The sequence below is a fragment of the Aptenodytes patagonicus genome, chromosome 3, assembly GCF_965638725.1.
Source record: "Aptenodytes patagonicus chromosome 3, bAptPat1.pri.cur, whole genome shotgun sequence".
Classification (NCBI taxonomy): Eukaryota; Metazoa; Chordata; class Aves; order Sphenisciformes; family Spheniscidae; genus Aptenodytes; species Aptenodytes patagonicus.
Window position 1 is genome coordinate 43762193 of NC_134951.1, and position 23496 is coordinate 43785688.

Genomic DNA, 23496 nt, shown 5'->3' on the forward strand with positions numbered 1-23496 from the left:
TTTCCAAACAAAATGGAGAACAAGTCTTAAAAGCAACACTTTTCACTGCTCCTGGTCCTTTAAGAAAGCTGAGATAGGGATCATCACCTCATTTTTAAGACATGAAAAGGCTGATGAATGGGGAAGGTAAAGGTGTCACCTGAAATCAAAGACAGAGCCCAGTAAAGAATTCAAATCCCACGTGTTACTTAAATCATCACAGTATGTCATTCCTCCAGCACCAACTTCACAGGGCACCAATAGCAGATATTCCTTTGGCACCAGTGGGTGCAAAAAATGCCAAACACAGGAAAAGTGTATGTGCTGGAAACCTCCCGCTTAAGATTCACCTGTATTTGCAGTCATCTAAATACAAAAGGACCTTAATCTTCTGGGAACTATCTACCCAGTACACACATCAACTCATTTAAGTAGCATAAACTCCAAACACTCAAAACTACAACTGAAGCCTCCTCCCACCTCTGAGAAAGCATTTAGGATGGTTTTGTTTTCATTTACTTTCCAAGTGTTGTGATACTGAGTTAGTTTGTTATCAAAATCATGCCCTCTTGGAACCCTTAACTTCATCTTTCCAAGCTTCTTTCTGCAACCATGAGGAATAGAAATAATTTTGTTTTGTTTTGTTTTTGAGAGGTTCTTAGGATCACTGCAGGCTGGAAGCTATAGCTTCCAAGAGAAGCACCAAAACACCAAACTCTCTTCAAAAAAGAAGGAAACAATTGGCAAAGTTACATTAATTTCTACTTCTGCCTACGACTTAGCAGAATGCTGTCAGACAGCTGTGTATTTAACAAGACTGCTTACTTCTGCTAGTTTCTACACTGCTCAGTGACTAAGAACAGTTGATGAATAATTTAACGTAACACCAAAGGAAAAGGCAACAATTAATAGTTTGGGTAGGCCCTTTACCTTAAGACTAGCAAGGGGAGCAATGGAGACTGAGCTGCTGAACAGGGTGCCTCCAACGGTTCTCATCAACAGACCACTCAGTCTCCATGGCTCAACCACACCTCTGCCAAACTGATCTCTGCCAATCTGCCAATCAAGAGGTGGGCTCTCATTCTAATGAGCTAACTTAATTTCAGTTCTGGATCAGAGAATGGATACAAGATAATGAGCTTCCCTCTTGTTTCTAAAAGCTGGGCAGTGACTTCTGACTGGAGATAAAGTAGATTTCTGCTTCAGAAAAGCTACTGTTGTACATCTAATGGAATGTAAGAAGAAGAGAAGGTATTTGAAAGGACGAACACACCAGGCCTCATAGTCAACAGACAGAGACTTAAATGCTTCTACATATTAGTGGCTCAATGACTTCTAGAACATAGTATTATAGTAGGTTTAGATGTATCGGCAAAAATAGTAAAATGCTTAACAACTTTGTACTTTTAAACCAAGCACATTTTTAGTCAAAGCTCACCTGTTTTAGCAAGGCTTTTAAAGAGATCTGACAAAGCCCGTTGTTTTTGCATCTGAATATGCTTTGCCTCTGATTTCTGCTTCTCCTTATCTGCTGTCTGATCAAATGTTAAATTTTGCAGTTCAACTACAGAAACAATGATACCACCTGTACAGAAGACAGCAGGGAAAGGAAAGAGATGTGTAAATTTAACATACACAAAGCAGACATGGGAAGACAGTGTCTGGGAAGGGAACTACATATCTACACTTTTTCCATTTGTTCCATTTATGTTACAGAGGTCAATTATGGTATGGAAATCACAAGAATACTTAACCTGTGAACTGGTCAAGATTTTCCACCAAACTTAAGAATGAATTATTTTCTGTAACTGTTGTACACATTTTCTTCATTTTTTTAGTAAGCTTAGGCAGACGATACTGAAGAGATTCTGTATGAAATGTTATGCCACCCTGACATTCTTCTGGGAGTGCCCTCTGAGAAAAAAAATGAAAGAAACAGTCCAATTATACACACATACTCAAAGCTGTCTTATTTGACCATTAAGAGTAACTTGCTGCAAAAACAAGGGCTAAATTCTGCATTCATCTGAAACCCCAAAACATGCCCACATAATCCTGTGATCAGTTCAGCACCAACACAATATATGTATGTCAGGCATACATTAGTTTTGAAAACAGCCAAACAAATGGAAGGTGCTATGATCCTACTCTTAGGTGTTTGTCATGACCTCTGTCATAGAGGTTATCATTGCTTCAGGTCAGCTTCCTCAGCCTTCCAAACTCAAAAGGCACATTAACCTAAATCACTAATGCCCTCGGGGCATTAGATAAGAACACCATCACTTACTTTCCACTAGACACAAATTTAATTGCACTACTAAACAACAACAAAAACAGTAAGCAAATAGAAATTATTAAATAACAGAAGTAATCCCCCAGCACGTCCAAAGCTAATCCCTAGGGTTTGTTCAATTTAAGACTGCATGCATCTTGGTTAAGGAATGAAGACAAGATGAAACTGCAACAAGTGAAACCAACAACCCTGTTAACTATCAGTAACAGGCTTGCAAACAAACCAACCAACCAGCAACCAACAAACCAAAGCCACAACCAAACACATTAGATTTGCATCAGATTTCTGTCTCCTCACCCTACGCTCCTGACCTTCACAGGACAAGAGCAAGATCAGCCACCCTCCTGGTCTGAAGAAACTAAACAAAGCCTTGGAAGCCGAGAGTAACTGAGCATTTTCCACTCACCCCCAAATTCTGTTAAGTTACGATTGTCTCCTTGCATCTTATTAATAAAAGCTAATGAATGTGAATAAGAATCTATTTCAGGAAGAAAATTAGTTGACTTCCTCTCTGAGCTGGACAACTTAATTAGAGACACAGTAAACTGTGGCACTGTGGAGTAGGATTTATCACGTATCAGCTAGTCCAAGGCAAATGTTTGCAGTACACAAGCCAACAGCAAACATATGACAGTGTAGTGCATTCCCCTATCAGGATTCAAGCTCAAAGTAATTTTATATTTAATCAGAGCTTATATACGCACAAATCCTACAGCTACATGATCATTTGTCTGGGTCCTTGTTTAGAAAAAATAAAGATGATAATAATTTCAACTCCCAGTCCGTATTACTGCGCTAGTAAGGAAGTAAAATTGCTGCAGACAATACGCAAGCAACTTGGAGATGAAATGTGTAACTGCTATCATCTCTATATTAGAGCATAGATATTGTGCCAAATCAATACAGAACATGCTTGTCTTTCAATGCTGCATTTCCACCCATCTGCAGTGTTTCATAACACTGAACACAAGTAAGACCAAAAAGTTGATGATATAATTCAACAGATTTGACACTTACATAAGATTTTTCTGCATAAATCAGTGAAGAGAAACATATAGATGAGAACAGAGAAAATATCCTTCTCACACTTAGAATAAAGAATACAGTCACCTTGACAACATCTGTTCTAGCAGACAAAATTTTTCTCAGTGTGTCGTTTAGCCTCTGAACTTTGGTCTCTTTGTTCTCAGATTCTTCCTGCTTTTGCAAGCAGTCCAGCTGCTCTTCCTTACCAATTTCCACCAAGGCAGGCCGACATGGCTCATCCAGAACAACTTCAAACTTCTTCATGAATTTAAAGAGGGTCCTAATTACCAAAGGAAAGCAAAAATGTTACAGGGTTTTATAATCCTGGAAATCTCTCAGCTGCTGGAAATAAATGTTTCCACTGTGTTATGAGCAGAAGAAACATTCTTGCATTCAAATTTAACATTATAGAGAAATGATCTAGAAGGAAGGTTCCAAATATGGAGCTTAATTCCAAGCTCTGAGTTACCTGCGTATTTTTTCAACGGATTGTTTTATAGCCCAGAAGCTGACGTCATTCCACTTTGAAATTTTCACAAACTCCTATTAGGAAAATAAATAATCAATGGGATTACTTATATAAATGCAATGAAGTATTTGCATATGAAAGATGATCTTTAAAGCTGATCTGCTATGATGATCTGGCGGTCTTAAAATGCAAGACATTTTAGTAAGCGAGCAAATTATTGCATAGACATCTTATTCTATTAATATATGTGTTTACGCTAAAACTGCTGCATAGCCAAATGTTGTGAAATCCAAAAGGGGCTTCACTACTAGGGAGAAACCTCCATGGCAAAATGGGAATGACCAAACATTAAAGCCTTCAACCAACCCCCCCCGCCCCCCCAAAATAAATTATTGCCAAAGAAAATGTGAAGTATAGTAGGGATTTCAGCAGCCAACAGAGCTATTATATACAAATTCAAGTAATATCTGCTCCACTGTTCCTTTGATTAGGTCAGTACATTGTCTGAGCAAAGTTTCCTTTTACCTTAAGTTCCTTTTCTATAGGTTGACGAAGTTCAGTGATTCTGGCCTCAACACACTCTGAAAACTGCTTATAATAATTGTACAGATTCCACAGGATGCTGCACAGAACATCTAGAGGGGACAGACAATAACAAGCTTCTTTTAAAACAGGATATTCTTCAGTATCAAGAGGAGAAATGCATCCCTTTTTTTTTGTAATCATGAAACTTAGCAACACCAAAAGATGGGGTAAACTGACCAACAGTATTCTTCATGAAAACGGGAGAAACAGCAGCATAGGCTTGTGTTGTATTTATGAGCTTAGTGAACTCTTTGGAAAGTCTTGAATACCTAATGGTCAGGCTGTTGTAAAGAAGACTCAACACATGTAATGCTAACAACTTACCCTTTTCTGCTACTTGAGGCATCAGCAGGACATGGCAGTGGAAAACCAGTAGTGCTTGAAGTCGTGCATGAAACTCTCCCAGCGTGGATCCTTCAATGAAAGCTTGTAGTGTGCTGACCAGCGTTTTCAGATCCATTTGCTCAGTTTCTGAACATTGCACCAGAAATTTAGAAGGAAAGGGGGAGAAAACAAACAAACAAAACTCTACATGAAAATTGTTGTCTCCTCTTTGTAAACTTCCAACTAAATATCAGGTCTCTATTAGGAAAGGTTCAACACAAAATAGGAAAGGGGCATGGGGGAAGAAGAATTCTAATTTAATAATAAGTAAAACCAACAAACAACACACTAGAAGAAAGGAGAGGGGACAAGAGAGGCAGCAGTAAGATAGCGACCGAGGAGGCCAGCGACATGTGCAATTTCAGAGAGTATCAGATGTTTAAAGAATACTTGCTATTCTTTATGAATTAATGGCTTTTTCGGTTATGGTGAGCCATACTACAAATTAGTCACTGCCAGTTCCTTAACTCCTCAAAATCATGAAGACAGAAATAGAACTTAGAAGAATCTGGTAGAGAATACAGTGTCTTTAGGGCATTACCTATGGAAGAAGACATGCTGTCTACCTGGAGATGTAAAATAACCCAAGGATCTGAAGCTCGTCAGGTAAGTGCATTAATTAGTCATGAGATTGGAATAACCCCGCCTCATGCCAGAGGATGCTACTTTCATCTTCACAATTTCACTGAATTTTGGGGAGGCAAGGGACTGAGAGCTATATTCTTTCCCCGATTTTATGTAACGTGAACACCTGCAGACAGATTTACTAAGAACAGTATGTACCAAAGCATACTTACTGTAAGAATTCTTTAGGCTTTATACAGAATGTTAAAAGCAGTTCAGCTGGGACACGAATTATGCTTTGTGCAGTTAAAAAAATGAGGCGCCTTTTCCAGCTGGAGATGGAGGCCTCCTCCCCTCCAAATCTGTTTGAAATGTTTATATGTGCATGACAAAGTAGAACTGTGGTAACTGTCTTTTAGATGCTTTTTGCAGACATTTTTTTTCTTTACACCACCTACAATGTTGGTCCTATGAGAGAGACAGGTGGCTCCAGAAATAAATACCAAGCGAAGTTCACTCTATATGGAAGACCCTATACAGTCATGGAATTTATTGTAGGGCAAAGGGGACAAGAACTACCCCTGAAATTGTCAAACTCTGGCACTTAGAACCTTAATTATGCATTCTTAGTAATTGCTGGAACTGCATCACACATTCATATAAGGACAGCACTTACCTTCTGTGTTTGCCTCTGTCTGTTCTTGAACATACTTCTCAATCATCTGATAGATTGAGAACCAGTGCTTTGTGGATTTCTCTACATGCTGCTTCATAATATTGTCCAAACTTACTGACCAGCAACTAGAAACAATAAGGAAGGGGAGAGAAGAAAAAAATAAAGCAAAAATACTGTGGGTAGTTTGGGCTCCAAACACTACAAACTTTATTCTCTGTTTCTACTAAACTAAAAGAAAATTTTACAAGATGGACTAATCTGCATATATGCTTAATATATACAATCAACTCTGGAGGATCACTGCTTTGCCACTATTATTAAATATGAGAGAAGAAATACAGGAACTAGGGACGGTAAAACAAAACCAGTCAGAGCCAGATTCAAAAGTGTCTTTTCACAAAACTTGAGGTAGACTTGTGGAATTCCTGATCATGGCATACAGTGGATATAAAAATTTTACATGGTCTTAACAGGAGACTGGACAATAATTTTAAGGAAAATTTAATGGGGATTGTTAAACAGAAAACACTGCAGGCTCAGCAAACCCTAGGAAGAAAATAGGAGAACACTGGGAAAATATTAGGATGAAGTACTGTAGTTATCGGTCCTGCTTCTATTCCTCCTGAGGCATATACATAGGGTCATCATGGGCTGGACATGCTCATTCTGAGCCAGTACAGCTGCTCCTTTGGTTTTTTTTTTCCCCACACTGTTACTAGGACAGACGCACACACACAGAAGCATGTTCCATGATTAAGGCAATTCTGCATTGGAATGTGTCTCTGTACAGAGATGGAAGCTTACAGTATCTAAGAAAAAGCAGTAGGGAAGGACAGTTCTTACTTCAACTCCAATCTACGCCACTGAATAATCAGTTGTGTGACCAAATCAAGATGTTTTCGCAAGGACAAAGCTCGACTAGCATTTTCCTCCCAGTCCTGGGGAGAAAAAAAAATAAAATCCCCTTTATACAAAGCCAGAAATTAGTCTTTGCATGGCAAGACTCATGCAGTACTCTGGATTACGTTCCTACTCCTTAAACTTACAGCATGGAGCAAGTTCACTTCCCCAAATCCTGGAAAGCAGACAGCTTTCAGTTGTTTTTATCATGGCACCAGTACAAATAAGGAAACATAAAAGAGAAAATAAAAGTTTCCCTTAGCTCTTTTCTTACTTGTGCCTTTGCAAGAAGAATTTCCAAGCCATTCAGGAACTTCGAGAGAGGACAAGAGAGTGGAAAACTCCGGATTCTGTCCATCACAACTAACAGCTGCAGAATAAAAAACAAACATTCAACCTATAGTAACTGATCTTCAACAGAAGCAGTCATGAAGTTAAGCTAATTTTTATTAGCATAACCCTCCTCTGCAAGAGATAAGAATAGGTTTTTTTTTTAATTTTAAACTGCTTCCTTGTTTTAGTATAAGCTCACTAGTAGCTTGCTGAAGGCCAGTACACTCGGGGAAAGGAACACAGGTGACCTAATGCAAAGAGTTCCAATTGATTCTGAGTTTCTGCGTTACTGTAAGAAATATAACCTGAGGGCCACACAGGCCCCGTAAATGGGACCAAAGATATCCATTTTAAAGCACTATGAAAAAAAGAATTTTGGAAAAAACAGGAGCCCGAACAGCAAAAGACCTCAAGAATCTTTGAAGTATGACAGGTTGAAGATTGCTTAAAGCTGTAAGATCAGAGTAGGCAGTGAATACCACTTAACATTTCGTAACTAAAACAGAACAGCTAATAACAGCTAATACCTCTTAAGAAGAAACAGGTGTGACTTCAAAACATCTGCATAAGTAATACAGACAACATCTAGGCAAGTGTATGCGTGCACATGTCTATGCATATCTATACACATATTTACACACAAATGCAATTCTAAAACGCTCCAGTTTTCCCCAAACATTTGCTGAGGTATCTTTACCTGCACAAGTACTGGATGCTCCGGCCATTCCTGCAGTAACCCATTTACTTCTTTAGCAAAATTATCAAGTACAGGTTGGCACTGTCGGACTTGCTGAATATTAGGATGTTGGTAAAAGTCATACGGGCCATCTTGCTGCAGCACAAGATCTGAAGTTAATTCCTCAAAAAAGGTATTGTGAAGAAGAGTGCTAACTAGAAGTTGGCTTCCCAAAAGACTATCATTCATTTCGGCACCTAGGAAGCAGAAAAAAGGAAGACCTCACACATGCTATTAATTCTTTTTTCAGTTGAATAGAAAAAGGTTTTTTTCCTGTATCCCAAGCCTTAGCATGTTATGTATTACAAGGATACAAGAATATGCCATACATAAGCAATGAGATGGGAGTATGGAAGAAAAGAAACATACTTAAACTTTACATCCTCTTTATCAAAGTTTCGTATAAAAGTAAAATCAGCATCCTAAAGGTGGGCTGTGATCCTGTCAGAAAACCACAGTTCCTCTGTGCATAAATTCACATCAAGGAGATATTTACTACAAAATTAGTAACAAGGCTCTGTGAAAAAGTAATCCGACACAAAAAAATCAGATATATTGCACCTCAGGTATGAACACAAAAATAAGTTACTGCAGAAACAGCAGCCCTGTTGCATTATCTGCTGCTTCTTAACCGCACACATATACACTTATTAGATCAGAACTGAAGTATAGATCTGCTTTGAGAGGTGATGACCCTGAGGTCTCACACATTGTTACAATGTTTTACACATCAAGTGTGCCAAAATTCAGGGTTAAAAAAAATACTTTTTTTTTTCTTTTTTTAAATTATAGAAGGTCCATTTAAACCAATTCTTTTATGAACTTAATTGCAATTTTTAATTCTGGGAAATTTCTGCAAGTGCATTGTCTTCCACAGGATTATGCAGACGCAAGTGATCAAAATTTCACTTAGTAGAGTTGATTCAGTTTATTCTTAAACTGTGTTGGTCTTATATATTAACAAATGGAATAAAAAAAAAAAATCCATAAAAGAATAAAAATTAAAGCATTCCACCAAGACAATTCTGAACATGGGGCAAATTCTTTGGAAAAAGAAAATTGACATTTGTGCATTTTTCCCCACAACAGGTCTGTTTCTTGACCTGCAATATGATTAACTTGGAACAAGTCATTAGAAAGCTAAACCTGCACATCTGAAATATCGCTAGCAATCTTACCAATTAAAGGATAGAATTGCGACACCAGGCATGCACCAGTCTGATAGCAGGAAATAAATGTACTGAAATAATGTTTGGCTTGATGAGAAGGCAGACTCTGTTGATACCACAGGGATCGAGCAAAGTTTAAGCACAACTGGTGATGAACCATCATTACTGTTTGCATAGAGCTCTTGGACAAAAGGGCTCTATCAACTTCCAGCCGGTCTTCCAATGGATCTTCAGTTTCCATTTTTTCTTCTAGGCTTGCCTGAGCTGTGATATCTTCAAAGTCCTGCAAATTACACGATAATCAAAGGCCAATCATAATTTCTTCCTTTAACACCTCCCCTCCGTACCACCCTTTTTGCACTTTTTGGCGTTGTGACAATATGCTAATGACTTGGAGCTGGCACTATATAGATACACTGCCTACCTCACAGCTCAGATGTCAGTCTGAAACAGAACACAGGTGAACAGAACAATGAAGGGGCATAACCACAGCAGGCAAGAGTGCAGTACAGTGAGCCCTGAGCTGCTGCCAACAAAACCTCTTTCATAAAAAGCAGCAGCGGTCTTATCTGCCGATAAACCACCTCAACGCTGTTTGGTCACTTGAAGATCTGAACTATTACATCCCAACAACACACTGACACACGTAATTGTCTCATGGATTTCTGTACTGCACAACATTGCCTGGTGAAGACACACTTCGAAAATCATTCAGTAATGCAGGCCAGTTATATCTGAAAAAAGTCTCACAGCTTTATTTAATCAAGGAGATTAGCCTTCTTCAGAGGTAATTAAACCTCAGCAGACCTTACTGGCTAAATGAATCAAACTCCAGAATTTTACAACAAATAACTAATGATATTGTCATGCAGCAATTTGGGATTATTCAAGCTGAACCACAGTACAGTTCAAGTCCAGAAGTTAATTCCAAAAAATTTCTACAAGCAGAAGGGAAAATAAACTAAAAGCACAGTATTTAATACCCTTCTATCAAAATCTACCGCATGTTTTTCTTTTGGCTGAAGGAAAAACTTCATTCCTCATCTCATTTTACTTAAAGCATGCCTTTTCAGGAGCTACTTCAGACATAGTTTTTGTGTTCTGTTACAGTTGCTACCTTTTCATGAAGGGGAAATCTCCTCCTAAATTCTTCTTCTTCCTCCTCTTCCTCACTCCGTCCTTTCCCATGACTTTTACTTCTGTATCTGTACAGACTGCGTTCCATTGCCTCCTGCTCTTGGGCACGGCGTTCCTGTTCATCCCATTCATTTATAATTGCCTATAGAAACACAAAGCAGCATACTTTTACAGAAGTTAATGTTTAAAAATCACCTCATCACCTCATATTTCATCAAAAGGGCAGCATCTATCTTGTTTGGCTCTCTCCTCCTCTACAGTCTACAACAGTATAAATCAAAGCCATCTAACTTGAGAGAAGATTTGTAAATTGCCCTCTCAACAAACCAATGAGGAAAAAGCACAGAAAACAATATGCAATGGAGTGCTTGGCCAAGTTCTCGTCTCCTTTCTTAACCATTTTATAAAGAAACTCTCTACAAAGTTTGTTTTTGGGATTTTTTTTGGTGTGGTTTTGAGGTTTTTTTTTTTTTTATAAATAAAATCTTTGGTAACCATTACAGGCTACGATTTCATGTCTTGATAAAATCCCAACAAGTTAATCCAATATTTCAGATTATGTTAACATTATCTTTTATCAATTCAATGGGGGGGGAAAAAAAAAGTTTAAGAACATTATACTGACAATTATAAAGGTAGAATCACAGAATAGTTTGGGTTGGAAGGGACCTCCAAAGATCATCTAGTCCAACCCCCCTGCCATGAGCAGGCACATCTTCCACTAGATCAGGTTACTCAAAGCCCCATCCAACCTGGCCTTGAACACTTCTGGCCTTGAACACTTCCAGGGATAAGGCATCCACAACTGCTCTGGGGAACCTGTTCCAGTGTCTCACCACCATCACTGTAAAAAATGTCTTCTTTATGTCCAATCTAAATCTACCCTCTTTCAGTTTAAAACCGTTGCGCCTTGTCCTATCACTACAAGCCTTGATAAAAAGTCTCCTTCTGTCCTTATAAGCCACCTTTATATACTGAAAAGCCACAATAAGGTCTCCACGGAGCCTCCTCTTCTCCAGGCGTAACAACCCGAACTCTGTCAGTCTTTCTTCACAAGTGGGGTGTTCCAGCCCTCTGGTAATTTTTGTGGCCCTCCTCTCGACCCGCTTTAACAGATCCATGTCTGTCTCGTACTGGGGACAAGGTAGTTCAGTGCAAGAAACCTGGCCACTGGCATTCAGATATTACCTGACACAGATGTCTAAAAAGCTGCAGGGATTTCTGGTCCATCTCTCCTCTGGATAGTACATGGCATCGAAGATACAACAAAGCATTCACTAGGAGCTGTTCCAGAGTTGGGCAAGGCTGCTCTACTCCCTCAGGTTCTCCTTCAGAGTGCTTCAGAGAAAACTTTTTAAGTCCATGAAGGACCTCAACTGAATTCACTGAGCATAAAATTTCTGCACGAGCAAAGTAAGTGGGGAAGGCATGGCCAATAGAAGGAAATGTCAACAAAGAAGTGAGGAGGTTGGTCAGATCAGCTGGACGCACAAAACTTTTAAGCGCCGTGTAAACTTCAGAAGCCACTAATCGCATGCCATGTTGCAACTGTAAGATGGCAGCTTGCAGTGGAATGATGGCATCAGGGAATGCAGCGTACTCCTCTGCCAGGTGTTTTCTAAACTGATGGTGTGATTGTTGCCAAGATGCTTCTTCATTTAACAGGTTTTGTATTGCCTGGAGTGATTTAGGTCTTTCCCCACGGAGGAACTTCAGAAGGCGGGCTAAAAGATCTTGGACTGAAGAAACCCGTGCTATACTGTTGATGTACTGGTGAGCCTCCTGGTATAAGCAATCGTAGGGTGGAGCTGGAGGCCTGAAGGCCTTTTTTCTGGAAAGACTGCTTATTTGCTCCTTCAACCTTTGCATTCTTTCATGCAACAGTCTGTTAAGAAATAACATCAACCAGTTTAGACATATAAACATATTTCATATAAACATGTTTATATCTATATAGTTAGATATATAAAAAGATTCATCAGAAATATTCTGCTAGTTTGTGTGAAACAGCAAATAAGGAAGAAAAACAAGAAGTGACACCTGTATAGCATGCATATGTACTTCTCTTTTCCCCACACACACACTTCAAACTTCAATTACTTTTTTGCTTGCTACCTGACAGCTCTGTGAGCATTAAGGAAAAAGTAGTATTACTGGAAGCAATTGGTAAAACTCAGCCATTCAGAACTTGCTTTCAATGACTATCATTCTCTTTAAGCAACAGCATAGAACTATAAGATCCTCTATGTCTATAATGAAATCGAAAACTTCCATTAATAGTGGAAAATCATGAATAATACCCAGTTTTTATCTCCATGTACAAGGGATACCTGCAAACCTGCACAAAGGAGAAATCTCTGTTCACTTAAAATTTCCTCCTCAAGTTCCTCAGCTTAAAAAAAAGATACCCAACAACAAAACAATGGCTACAAATTCTGAATGTCAGTGTACTCTATGTAGTAAGATATTTAATTCATCCACAGCACCCTAGGCAAAGGCTGTTGCTAAAATACACATCTGGAGATTTCTACCCAGTGCAAATCAGTCCAAGAACACTGCAAAATAGCACTGGCATCTATCAAGGCCTTGAAGAGTTACAGTGATAGATACACATTCTATCTCATTTCAATTTGTTGATAACATTGTCACATTTTAATGAAACTACCGTAATTTAAATGTATGGCTTTATTTTCACTTCTGGGCATAGCTTCAGTTTTATCAAGATATGAAGGCCACTGCTTTAATTGTTGCATTTACAGCAGTACAAAGCAGTACAGACAATTCCTTAGTCACTGCATGGAAACAGAACAGCTTCTGTATTTTTCTTTATCACCTCAACATGCAAATTGATACTTTCAAATCAGCAACCCTTATTTCTACAGAAGAACACAAAAATTGTAAAGCTGTGGAGAAAAGCTTTGGAGCCCAAGCCTCCAAAGATGAAATTTCCAATCTAAAAGAGAAGAGTTAAGTGCCTAAGATGTTACCTGAGATGGGGATGAATATAGTTGCTGACTGCTTCATCTTCAATACTTTTTCCTGTATGGAGCTGGGATGAGAAATCATTTGTTTTCCATTCACACTCCAGCTGGTATAACTAAAAAGGAAAGAAGAAACCATTCTCTGAGGTTCTGGGTTTGGTAACCAAGTAGGTACATCGTCTTCTTGGACATTAAAAGAAGTTCTAACTGTACAGTTTAAAAATTGTGACCAAAGATTTGCCCAAGAACATCCAAGCCAAACTCCTTTGCGTTGATTTTATACGTTACAGAGGTAAAAGCCAACTCAGCTCAGCACTCACCTCTTCTTTTGCGTACTTGAGCTTGTATTCTCTTTTAACAGCCGGATCAAACCTGGTCTGCGGAAGCCACACCTGGATCTGCACCAAACCAATATTCACCCAGAGGCTTCCTCGCCAAGCTGTCTCTGGTAACTCCTTAAGCCCTTCCCCAAAGAACTGCTGCAAGCAAGTGAGCAGGAGAAACAGGAATTCTTTAGGAAGTAACTCCTGATCAGTGATGCTTCTAAGTATCTTGAGAAGGTACTCATATGCAACAGGATCCTTGAGGTAAAGCTTCTCACAGCACTCCAAAAATTCTTCTTGAAGATCCATTGGAACGAGATCTACCAGAGCAGAAAGTTGTCTGCCTAGCATTATTCCTTGTAGTCTAGCATCTGTGTATCTGGAGGCAAAGGAATGAAGAAAGTTTGCATGTGGTAAGCAAGCTTCTGTAACATGCCTGATTTAAACTACATATATGTGGAAGAGAGGTCTTAATACCTAAAATCTGCTATTGAAGAGACAGGCAGGTTGGTCCACAGTACTGTGCTGACTTCATGAAGCTGCTGTGCTCTCTCCATCCATTCTCCCAGTGTCACGTGGGATGATGACAGAACAGGAAGCCCACTCACATCCCACTGGCTTGTCTTGCTGCTGCTAGTTAGAATTTCAAAGAAGCACTTTGAGAAAACGGCTCGGGTCAAAATACCTGGGCCCTAAATTAAGAGATTAAGAGTTAGATTGTTCAGATGCAACTTGCACTGACTATGCTAGAACTTACAGTATTGATTTAGAAAGCTGTTGAATTATTTAATAAGAGTATTCAGCCTAGTTGCTTGATTAGGTCAGAAGAGACAAACCTTCATAGAACAGTTCATATGGGATTTAGAAAAGTTCTTTTCCTCTGTTGCAGGTAGCGGCCTCCAAGTCAACCAGTAGTCTGGGTCCGTGGTGAAAGTACTGCTCCAAAAGGATGCTAACGCAGCATTAACTAGTTGAGATGACAAAATAGACATTTCTTCAGGGGATATCTAAGGAGAGAGAAAAACCTAGAGCTGAGAATAATTTACAGGGAGCAAGAGAATCACACAGACAGACAAAGAAAAAGGGGAAAGAAAAAAAAAAAAAAAGAGTATGACACTGTTTTTCAGTAGGGATAGTACAAGATATTCCTCAAGATCCTTTTCAAATTCACATAGCGTTTGCTTGCATCTCTTCTCAACAAAAAGAGTACACTTCCTGAGGCCTGCACTGCCTCCTTCTGTCTGTGGAATATGCAGTGTGTTTACAGAGCAAGTTTTCAGAATATAGCCTCTAGTCTATGACTTTGCAACCTTTTGTTATGATACACGAGGTTGCATAAGCATGAAACAGATAAAGCTATCCAATATTCTGCTCCAAAGCATTTAAAGTGAACTTGCTGGTTTACTGAGCTTTGTGGGAACACAACCACCACTGTATCATAGCTAAATATTAACCGATCAGAATTGCTCTGATGTATTAAATGCTCTACAGAAAATGCATCGAATAACTGTCTCAGTCTATTTGATTTGCAACACACACCTAAAAAAAAAATTTAAAGGAATTTAAATTTTCTTAAATTTAACAGGAACAGAGGCAAGTATTTTTCAGCATAAAATTACTTTGAATACATAGATACAACCAGGCTGGCACCTGCCATTCAATCAACTTCCTGTTTTCCATTAGGTCACAGATGGATGAATGGAAAAATAGGACCAAACTAGATCATATAGAACTATGTTATTTAAGACTTTGTTGTGTTTTATTTATGTTTTAATGTTGTGTTTTAATTATGCTTTTTGCAGGCTCACAGTTAATAACCTTTCTTATTAAAAGAAGGAACAACTATTGTCAGGCGCAGGTAGAAAAACTGCATGTCAAAAATCTTATAGATACCTATATTGAAGAGTCTGTTGAAAACTTCTGCAAGACTAATTAAACTAAAACTTGTTCTTACTTCATTAAGGTGTAACAAGTGCCACAGTCCAGATAGCTGGTGAGAAGCAGCTGGTGTCAACTTCAGGGAAAAAGCTATAAGCTGAACTAGATCTGAACATACGCTTAGTTCTTGACTGCAGTTCTCCCTGTAGCAGGTAAAAGAAATACAACCTGAGCAATGCTTAACCAGGGCACATGAAATAAATCATTTGGGTAGTAAAACGAATTGGGAATGGCAGGTGAAAGTAACAATAATGAAGACTCCCTGAATGGTTAAAATGACAGCATTTTAAACATTGGAGAAGTACAAGCACTCAAATAATACTCAAAACACTTGCATCCTTCAAAGTTGGCAAAATCTAAATACAACAAAAGGGGGAAGAAGTGGGATCTTCTGTAGCTATAAGCTACATGTTCAGCAAAACATACAAAACATCTGGAGACAAACTGTCTTCCAGCTTTTTAGTTCTTGTGAAAATCAGAATTTTGCTGAATTCAAGAGTGAATCAGTGATTCTAGGAGTCTTATTGCGCAAAAAGTTACTTTCACTGAAATCCATAAATGAAGAGCTCTCTCTTAAGGAGTGGTAAAACAATCAAAAAATAGATACGCTTGGCTCCTTAAAACAACACTAACACTTCTTAAATTAATAATGTTAATTTAAACTACAAGTATACGTGTGTAGTTTACACAAAAGGAAGCAAGCATGCTAGTGTACTTTCTCCATAACCAGGTCTAACTCGGTCTTTCTGCAGTAGCCCCCGGCAACATGGCGATAAACATCTTCATGTTAATTCCTAACATGAAGGACTCTTCTATTTCATTAAAAGGCAAATACTATGTATTTCCAAAAGGAAAATACTATGTCCCATTTACTACATAAAAGGTTTTAGTTCTCCTCCACCTATAATCCATTCTACCATTAATAAAGCAGTTTCTGAAGTCAAATGTGTTTACTCCAAGGGGCTTGGACATCAGCATTCCTATATTTGCATCAATAAAGTAAGTTAGAAAAGAAGAAAACTACTCCCTTTGCTGATCCTTTTTATAGCTGCCCAAGTGCAATTCTGCATGCAGACAAGGAGTGCATATGCATTTATAAACATAAATATATATAAGCATATGTGTGCACTACATACATACATATGCATATACACACAGCCATATACGTATAGTATGTGTATACACACACACACAGATTTACACACAAATGTAAAGTACCGAAGTTACAGCTTTTAGCTAGGGATTCTGATTCTCATGAAAAGAATACAGGATTTCTTTCTCCAGCCTCCTTCTTACCTTCTTGCACAAGCCTTGGCCACATAATCTGCTGTCAGTTTGTACTGCCAGAGCATGCCTATATATTCCATTGCAGGCCACAGCTGAACCCGACTGCAGAGCTGGTTTAACAAGGCAGGGTCTAACTGGTTGGAGACGGTATCTTCAGTAAACCTTTCTTCTGAATGACTATATATGACTCCTTCTGCTCTCAGTTGTGAATGTACAGCTTTCAAAAAAATCTTTAGTTGACCTATTTGACAGAGCGTAAGAGGCACATAAATGCATGTACTATATTTCTTTCCAGTGAACATTTCACATCCTTTCCATTTGTACACAAAAAGAATGGAGATGGCAGAAATCATCCTCTTAGGCTCTTCAAAAGTGTTACCTACCCAGACTAACATCTTCTGAATGATTGGCTCTAATTATCAAGCCATCAGCTTGCAGCAATGCTTTCTTCATCTTCCATCCAATGGCAGCAATTTTCAGACAGCACATTTTTTCCTGCCATCTACTTTCTCCATAGGCCAATCTTAGCTCCAAGATGTTAAGTGGTTTGCTGAGAATTTTTAACTGAGAAAAACATTCCATGCCCAGTTTATCCTGGAAACACAAAAAGGACATTTGAACAAGTGGCAATTTGTTTCAGCAATGCTAACAAAACAACAAACAAGATCTGTGACTACAGTCAAAACCGAGATTTCAAATTCACATGCACACGACTGAAGTACAAGTATATGTAAACCAACCTGCAACAACTTAACCACAATTCTTTTGTAGCCCTACTCAATACAGCAGGAAGACAGAAATCTAAATAGTTGGCCACAATTCCTCCTTGTCAAGTTGTTTTTTTCTTTTGCTTCGTGAAGAAACTACATAGATTATGCAGACAAAAAATATTGCAACATAGCAACTAACCTAAACTAAGGGCAATAAACACACAAACTAATAAAAAATGCCAGAAGCTACTGTCACTTAAAAGAAACTGGCATTTTTACATCTGCAATTTAAATACATTTGCCTAGAAAAATCTCCCCAAATTCTCAGTAACCACTAAACATTCTTTAAAGTCCCACAAAGTACGCATATTTTTGAACAGCTGAGTATCTTTGAAACATAAGGCCATAAAAACCTAGGGCTAATTACTAATCACCAACCTGAGCAACCTACATGCCTACTTGTGCCCTGCTTTTAAAAAGGGACTTATATTCTTTAGAAAATTTTACTGTAAGATTTTTTAATTGAAAGACACCAATTGGTGAAGTAACTTAAGGAAAAAAAAAACCACTGTCAGAGTTAAGAGGCCTTGTCTTGGTAAGTCATAAGGCAGCCCCATCATCCTATGCAGTATAAAAGGAAGTACATGGTCTATTCTATATGCACATATGTTCACTAAATAATCAAGTGGCATACTGATATTCACAAGTCTCCAGAACAGAGCAAGTAGTAATATTTTTATGTTTGTGCACCACTCTATATTAAATAATTGCTATCTATACAAAGCATAATTAATAGTAGAAATGCTGTCTGGATAACTGATATATTTCACAAAAAAGGTGTACATTAACATATGCTGAAATTGTCTTTTTAATCAATCTAACAAGTCCAAAAGGAATGTATTTTTGCTGGCCCGAAAAGCAAGTGCTGCAAAACTTTACGATTATTTTAAAGCGTATTTGGACATCACTGGAAAAACAAATCTTTTGCAAACAGAGTACCAATACCTTAAAAGGAAGAGGTCTTCCTAGAGACTTCTGTAATATCTTCATACTGGCAGAAATACCAGCAGGATTGGCCAAGCAGCTCTGAATGTGCTGTGAAACAGACTGAATTTCCTTGGAAACCCTTGGAGATTAAAAAAAAAAAAAAAAAAGTCCACACAGTTAACTCAGAATTTGAGAAAAAAGGCAAAAGGACGCATGAGAAAGAAAAGTCCTTTCTCTTAAACTTCCACTAAAGGGGCAACCTAACTTTAAAGTACAGAAAATGGGTAAAAATTCTAGATGATCGTTTGGGCAAGAAGAAACCCAATGCTAAGAAACCTGAATTTTAAAAATGAACAGCTATTTAATACATTGCACTTGCATCACTAATGGAACACAACTTGGACACTTACAGCAAACAATGTTAATTAGCTATAATATTTGCAAAAGGGTAATTTATACAACCATTTAACAGAAACACAAATCAAAGCCACTCACTTGTGCTGATCTGATCCAATAAGCATCTGAGGAATTCTGTCAATTAGATGCTTCATTACCCAGTGCCAGTGCAGAGACAGAAGTGACAACCCTGGTGAATCCACTGTCAGAGTGTCAGAGACTGCCCAGAACCGGTCACGCCACAGCAAGCAGTATAAGATCTAACAACAAGCCAAAAAGGTTACAGTTTTCCCATTGCTAAGCCCTGCATGTTACAGAATACTGTTTACTTCAAGCAAGAGAAAATGCAAAACATTGTCACTTTCATTAATTTCAGAATCAAGCAGTGCTTTAATACTTAGTGGCACACAGCTAGCACTCAACTATATGTTCTCTAAAATACCGCAGGGCTCTGCTGGCAGGTGGAACTACACAAGTCAAAACCAAGCAATCCTGCACCAAGTCTACAATGTCATTGTCAGATTTCAGCAAAATGAGCTTCGTGGTCTGAAAAGGGAGAGGGAGAAGTGAACCACCCCTGTGACCTGCATGTCAGCTGTTCAGATTCAGATATCTTTATCTGAGATGGATGTGGATACTCCCTTTATCATTAGTGGAGAGAAACAGGCACTTCTATGGCACAATGGATATCTAGGTCCCAGGCGTATACGTTTAGGTAAGACAATTCCCACCCTGAGTATCTGCAGGCTGAAAACCTACATTCCACACAGAAAAGAGAAGATGGAGCACAAATACAGCCACTGAAACAAACATGATCATTTGCCTGGTATCAGGCATATTCTGAATACCAATAGAAACACTGTAGTTTATTTCACGGTCCCTGAAAGTAAAAATAGTGTTCTGCACACTGTCTAATTTCACATAACTCCCATAAACATACTCTGAAATGTCTACTCACATCATGCATGTCATCATCACTTAAGGCCACCTGAGTAGACTTCACCCAGTGAAATGCAAACGCATCCCAAAGTTCAAAGAAAGCAGCAAGGTTGACCACGATCGCATGAGGAAGGCAGTTGTAACTTCCTGGATCTGAGGTTTGGGGAAGAGGGAAAGGAAGGGAGAGACTGAATATTCCAGCCACGTCACATGACAAGTAAGGGTCAATTTCTGATCACTAGATCCTCTCTGTGGTTGGCGGAAAAAAACCTGAAAAGATCTAAGAATCAAAGTAATAAAAAGTATTCCTTTACTATTTGCACAATTCTTTATTACCTTTACACATTTAATATAAAAAAAAAATCCAGAATGAAGGAAACATTGATCAATTGCTTCTATGCAACATACTAACTTCATCACTAAATTTTTCCCCTTTGCTTTAGGAGTAAACATCCTAACTACATAAAACAATCGAAAGAGGATTAGAACAAAAGCATGTCTGAAGAACTTGGTTATTCCTACTAGCCAAAGACAAAATGCAATTCCAATTTCTCTCCACCATCTTCCCAAAGTTTAGGTAATTAAGAGAGAAGTGACATGCACTCATTACCTAGTAGAGGCTGGACATAAATGCTGTAGCATAAGGTATATCTAATTTAAGAATAATGTGTTACATATCATATTAGTCCTCACCTGACTGCTTTACAGTCACATGATCTTCCTTCGCACATTCAGGACACACCGTGTTTAAAGTACACATTTCCTAACAGTGCAAATTAACCATATTTCAAATGGACCATAGAACCGAAAGGAACAGTGAAAATCAACCCACCTTTGCGGAAATCTAGAGACATTCTTAAGACACTATTTCTTGGCTTCTTGCTGGTAATCAAATTCTTCTCAGTGTAGCTTCTTTTTTCTCGTTCAAGAAAGAATACTGCCCTGAATTAAAAGTAAAGTTGTTAGAAATTCAGTATCATTTTAAAGCCTCTGCCTTATGAGACCGGTGAACTACAAAAAGTGACATTTGATATTTCACTCTATTACAAAACAAGAATCAAGTGCAGCCTAACTAATTGCTTGATTATGGTTTCTGCAGAAGCAAGCAGGCTCCTGACTTCAGCAATCACCAGGAAGGAAAAAGTAGTGAGCTACTAAGCAGATGCAACACCATCACTTGTAGGATATGTGAGTAGCTGCTTCCTTATACTGTAACTGCAAAATCTGTGCACTTTTTGCTCTTATTAGGAAAAGCAGTCCAAATCCAAAAGCAGGGCAACTATTTAAGTTTTATGTCAGAGATTTTACACTGCTGCTTCTGCCCCTTTTACGCTTTATCCCACAGTTCTGGTTTGTCCTTGAATTACTCCAGCCTATATGGAATGCTGGGAGCCCTGCTCCCTATATTAAGATTTGGTTTAGTCTGCATCTTCAGAAAAAAAGAAGCAAAGAATTTAAATACCCGGCAGAGGTTTTGTACAGGTATTTTACACCACATCAATCAAAACCTAAAAACATACTTGGCAGATACTGCAAGTGTTTATACAGCACTGATTAGTCATTGGGCAGTCTTCACAAGCTTTTTCTGTCACCTACCGATTTGCTACAGACTTCAAAAGGATTAGAAGCTGATCTGTGTGTTCCATTTCTGTATCAAAGTTCATTGAACTTCTAATGATATCCAAAAACTGCATATTCCATCTTGGGTCCAGAGGCATCACATGTTCATCTGGAAGGCAGACAAGGTAAGACAGGACAGCAGTGGAAACTTTATTCAGTTAAAGACTCTCCTCAATCCCCCTGCCTGTGCAAGTAGATTAGAGAAAGAAAGAAGGAAGCTTAAGAGGAAGGCAGAGTCTTAAGCTCCCTCACTCCAGATATCCAAACAGAAAAGCATTAAATTGCCTGCAGGTTCCGTAAAACAGAACCGTGAAAGTAAACTAACCAGTGGTCAGAGTACCCAAAAAAAGACAGCCTGGAAACTCAAGTCCAACTCCCTTTTCCTTTACGGTCCAGGTGAGATACCTAGGACCATCCATAACGGGTCTAGCGTCACCATATGTAGCCTTCATGCACCTAAAAAGCTTGGAAAGGAAACCAGAGACCTGAGCTCCCTGTAAAACACCAGGGGAAAATTATAGGCTTCAATATAGGTTTCAGACGAGCCAACACAATAAATGCGGAGAAAAAACAGGATGCCTAAACTATCCAGTCAGAAAGGCATTAGATATATGCATCACTCTTAAGAACATCGCTTAACTCTGAGCTGTAGGAATACACCTGGGTCACAGATACACAGTCAGGATTCATAGTCATAGCGCTCATACCAAATTTGCATAGGATGAATGCATTTAATTGCCATATTTGCAGTTCTAGACAGCAAGAACAGCTTTGTTGTTATTTCTTTTGCAACAAAAGCAATGTACAGTTAGAATTTAGCCTTTCTTTTGTTACACACATTTCTTAAGAAGGGTTGCAGTGTGTTCAGAGAACAAATAAAGGAAGCATCAATGTCTTATATCAGTTTTTTTCAGAAGTACCTGTCATGGTTGGCTGTAGCAACTTGATCATGTTACTGACTCCAGATGAGAGGGGACTGGCATAGAAACTACCAAGGGCTACAGCACCTGCTTCCAGCTGAATCCGCACTGGATCTGTAGGTGAAGGGGGGGAAAACATAGGTGTAAAAGACAGAGCGTTTAGTACAAATAAATAAAACTAACTTCAACTCAGCCAGCACAAGCAGCCTGAATCTCATCTGTGCATGCACGCTGGACATGCTGGTTGCTCTTATTTTGTATTAGCTCTAAGAGGTCTTAAAAGCAGTCAGAATATCATGGCCACAGAGATAAATCCAGTAAGGAGTTCTAGTTAAACTGGTGATACTTCATGTATGCTATCAAAAATATGGTTTGTGAAAATCCATGACTTTATACCTTCAAATCTTCCTCTCAGTACATCTGTTTTTGATCTTTTTTCCCCAATTAAAAAAAAAAAAAAATCACATAAGAGCACACCTGTCATTAAAGTAACTTTCTAGATATTTTCTGGTTTATAGGTACACCTGCCTGGAAAGACAGTAAGATCAAGGGGGAGCAATCCCATTCATGTAGGGACAATACAATCTGAGATTTCACACCATACAAGGAAGCTAAGTGTGTGAATTACTTGGGCTAATGCCTGCCTAAATTCTCCACAAGTTTAATGCAATTAATGTAATTAAGCAATGAATACCTCAGCTGCTATCCTGAATGTTCAGGCAACACAGCTTCAGGAAATTTCAGTTCTGCAGTTTCCTGGCTTTCTAACCATTTGCATTTTAACACCAAGTAAACAGAAGATATTTTACTCTTTTTACTGTCACTATAAAAAAAAAAAGTGATGAGAAGGTCTATGTAAGCAAATATGCCTAAGAGGTATCCAAAAATAAGTGTAATTCAGAAGCAGTACAAGTTACATGCATGCTTGAATAATAAAAGGCAATGTTTAGCCCGAAGTCTCCTCTTGTCCCTAAGATGCACAACCTGTTTCTGTCTCTCCCTGGAGCCTCAATGCCCTTGATTTAGTGTGGTGTGGTGGGTTGACCCTGGCTGGATGCCAGGTGCCCACCAAAGCCTCTCTATCACTCCCCCTCCTCAGCTGGACAGGGGAGAGAAAATATAACGAAAGGCTCGTGGGTCAAGA

General features: G+C 38.6%; 1 protein-coding gene across 2 annotated transcripts in view; it reads right to left on the reverse strand.

Annotated features, from left to right (window-relative positions):
* The window catches only part of MDN1 (midasin AAA ATPase 1), a 112360-nt gene that overhangs the window by 29856 nt on the left and 59008 nt on the right, over window positions 1-23496 (reverse strand). For both annotated transcript variants that reach the window (XM_076333230.1, XM_076333229.1), the window contains exons 50-75: window positions 22353-22466; window positions 21409-21541; window positions 20645-20754; window positions 19832-19965; window positions 18973-19133; window positions 18496-18616; window positions 17164-17374; window positions 16790-17021; window positions 15510-15636; window positions 14392-14562; window positions 14033-14247; window positions 13553-13934; window positions 13239-13348; window positions 11440-12136; window positions 10232-10393; window positions 9124-9397; window positions 7907-8142; window positions 7151-7246; window positions 6820-6914; window positions 5977-6101; window positions 4677-4823; window positions 4293-4402; window positions 3768-3841; window positions 3383-3578; window positions 1734-1893; window positions 1418-1564 (exon numbers count right to left, since the gene is read on the reverse strand). In XM_076333230.1, the coding sequence (XP_076189345.1) occupies window positions 1418-1564; window positions 1734-1893; window positions 3383-3578; window positions 3768-3841; window positions 4293-4402; window positions 4677-4823; window positions 5977-6101; window positions 6820-6914; window positions 7151-7246; window positions 7907-8142; window positions 9124-9397; window positions 10232-10393; window positions 11440-12136; window positions 13239-13348; window positions 13553-13934; window positions 14033-14247; window positions 14392-14562; window positions 15510-15636; window positions 16790-17021; window positions 17164-17374; window positions 18496-18616; window positions 18973-19133; window positions 19832-19965; window positions 20645-20754; window positions 21409-21541; window positions 22353-22466 (4740 nt within the window). The remainder of the gene's footprint in view (window positions 1-1417; window positions 1565-1733; window positions 1894-3382; window positions 3579-3767; window positions 3842-4292; window positions 4403-4676; window positions 4824-5976; window positions 6102-6819; window positions 6915-7150; window positions 7247-7906; window positions 8143-9123; window positions 9398-10231; window positions 10394-11439; window positions 12137-13238; window positions 13349-13552; window positions 13935-14032; window positions 14248-14391; window positions 14563-15509; window positions 15637-16789; window positions 17022-17163; window positions 17375-18495; window positions 18617-18972; window positions 19134-19831; window positions 19966-20644; window positions 20755-21408; window positions 21542-22352; window positions 22467-23496) is intronic.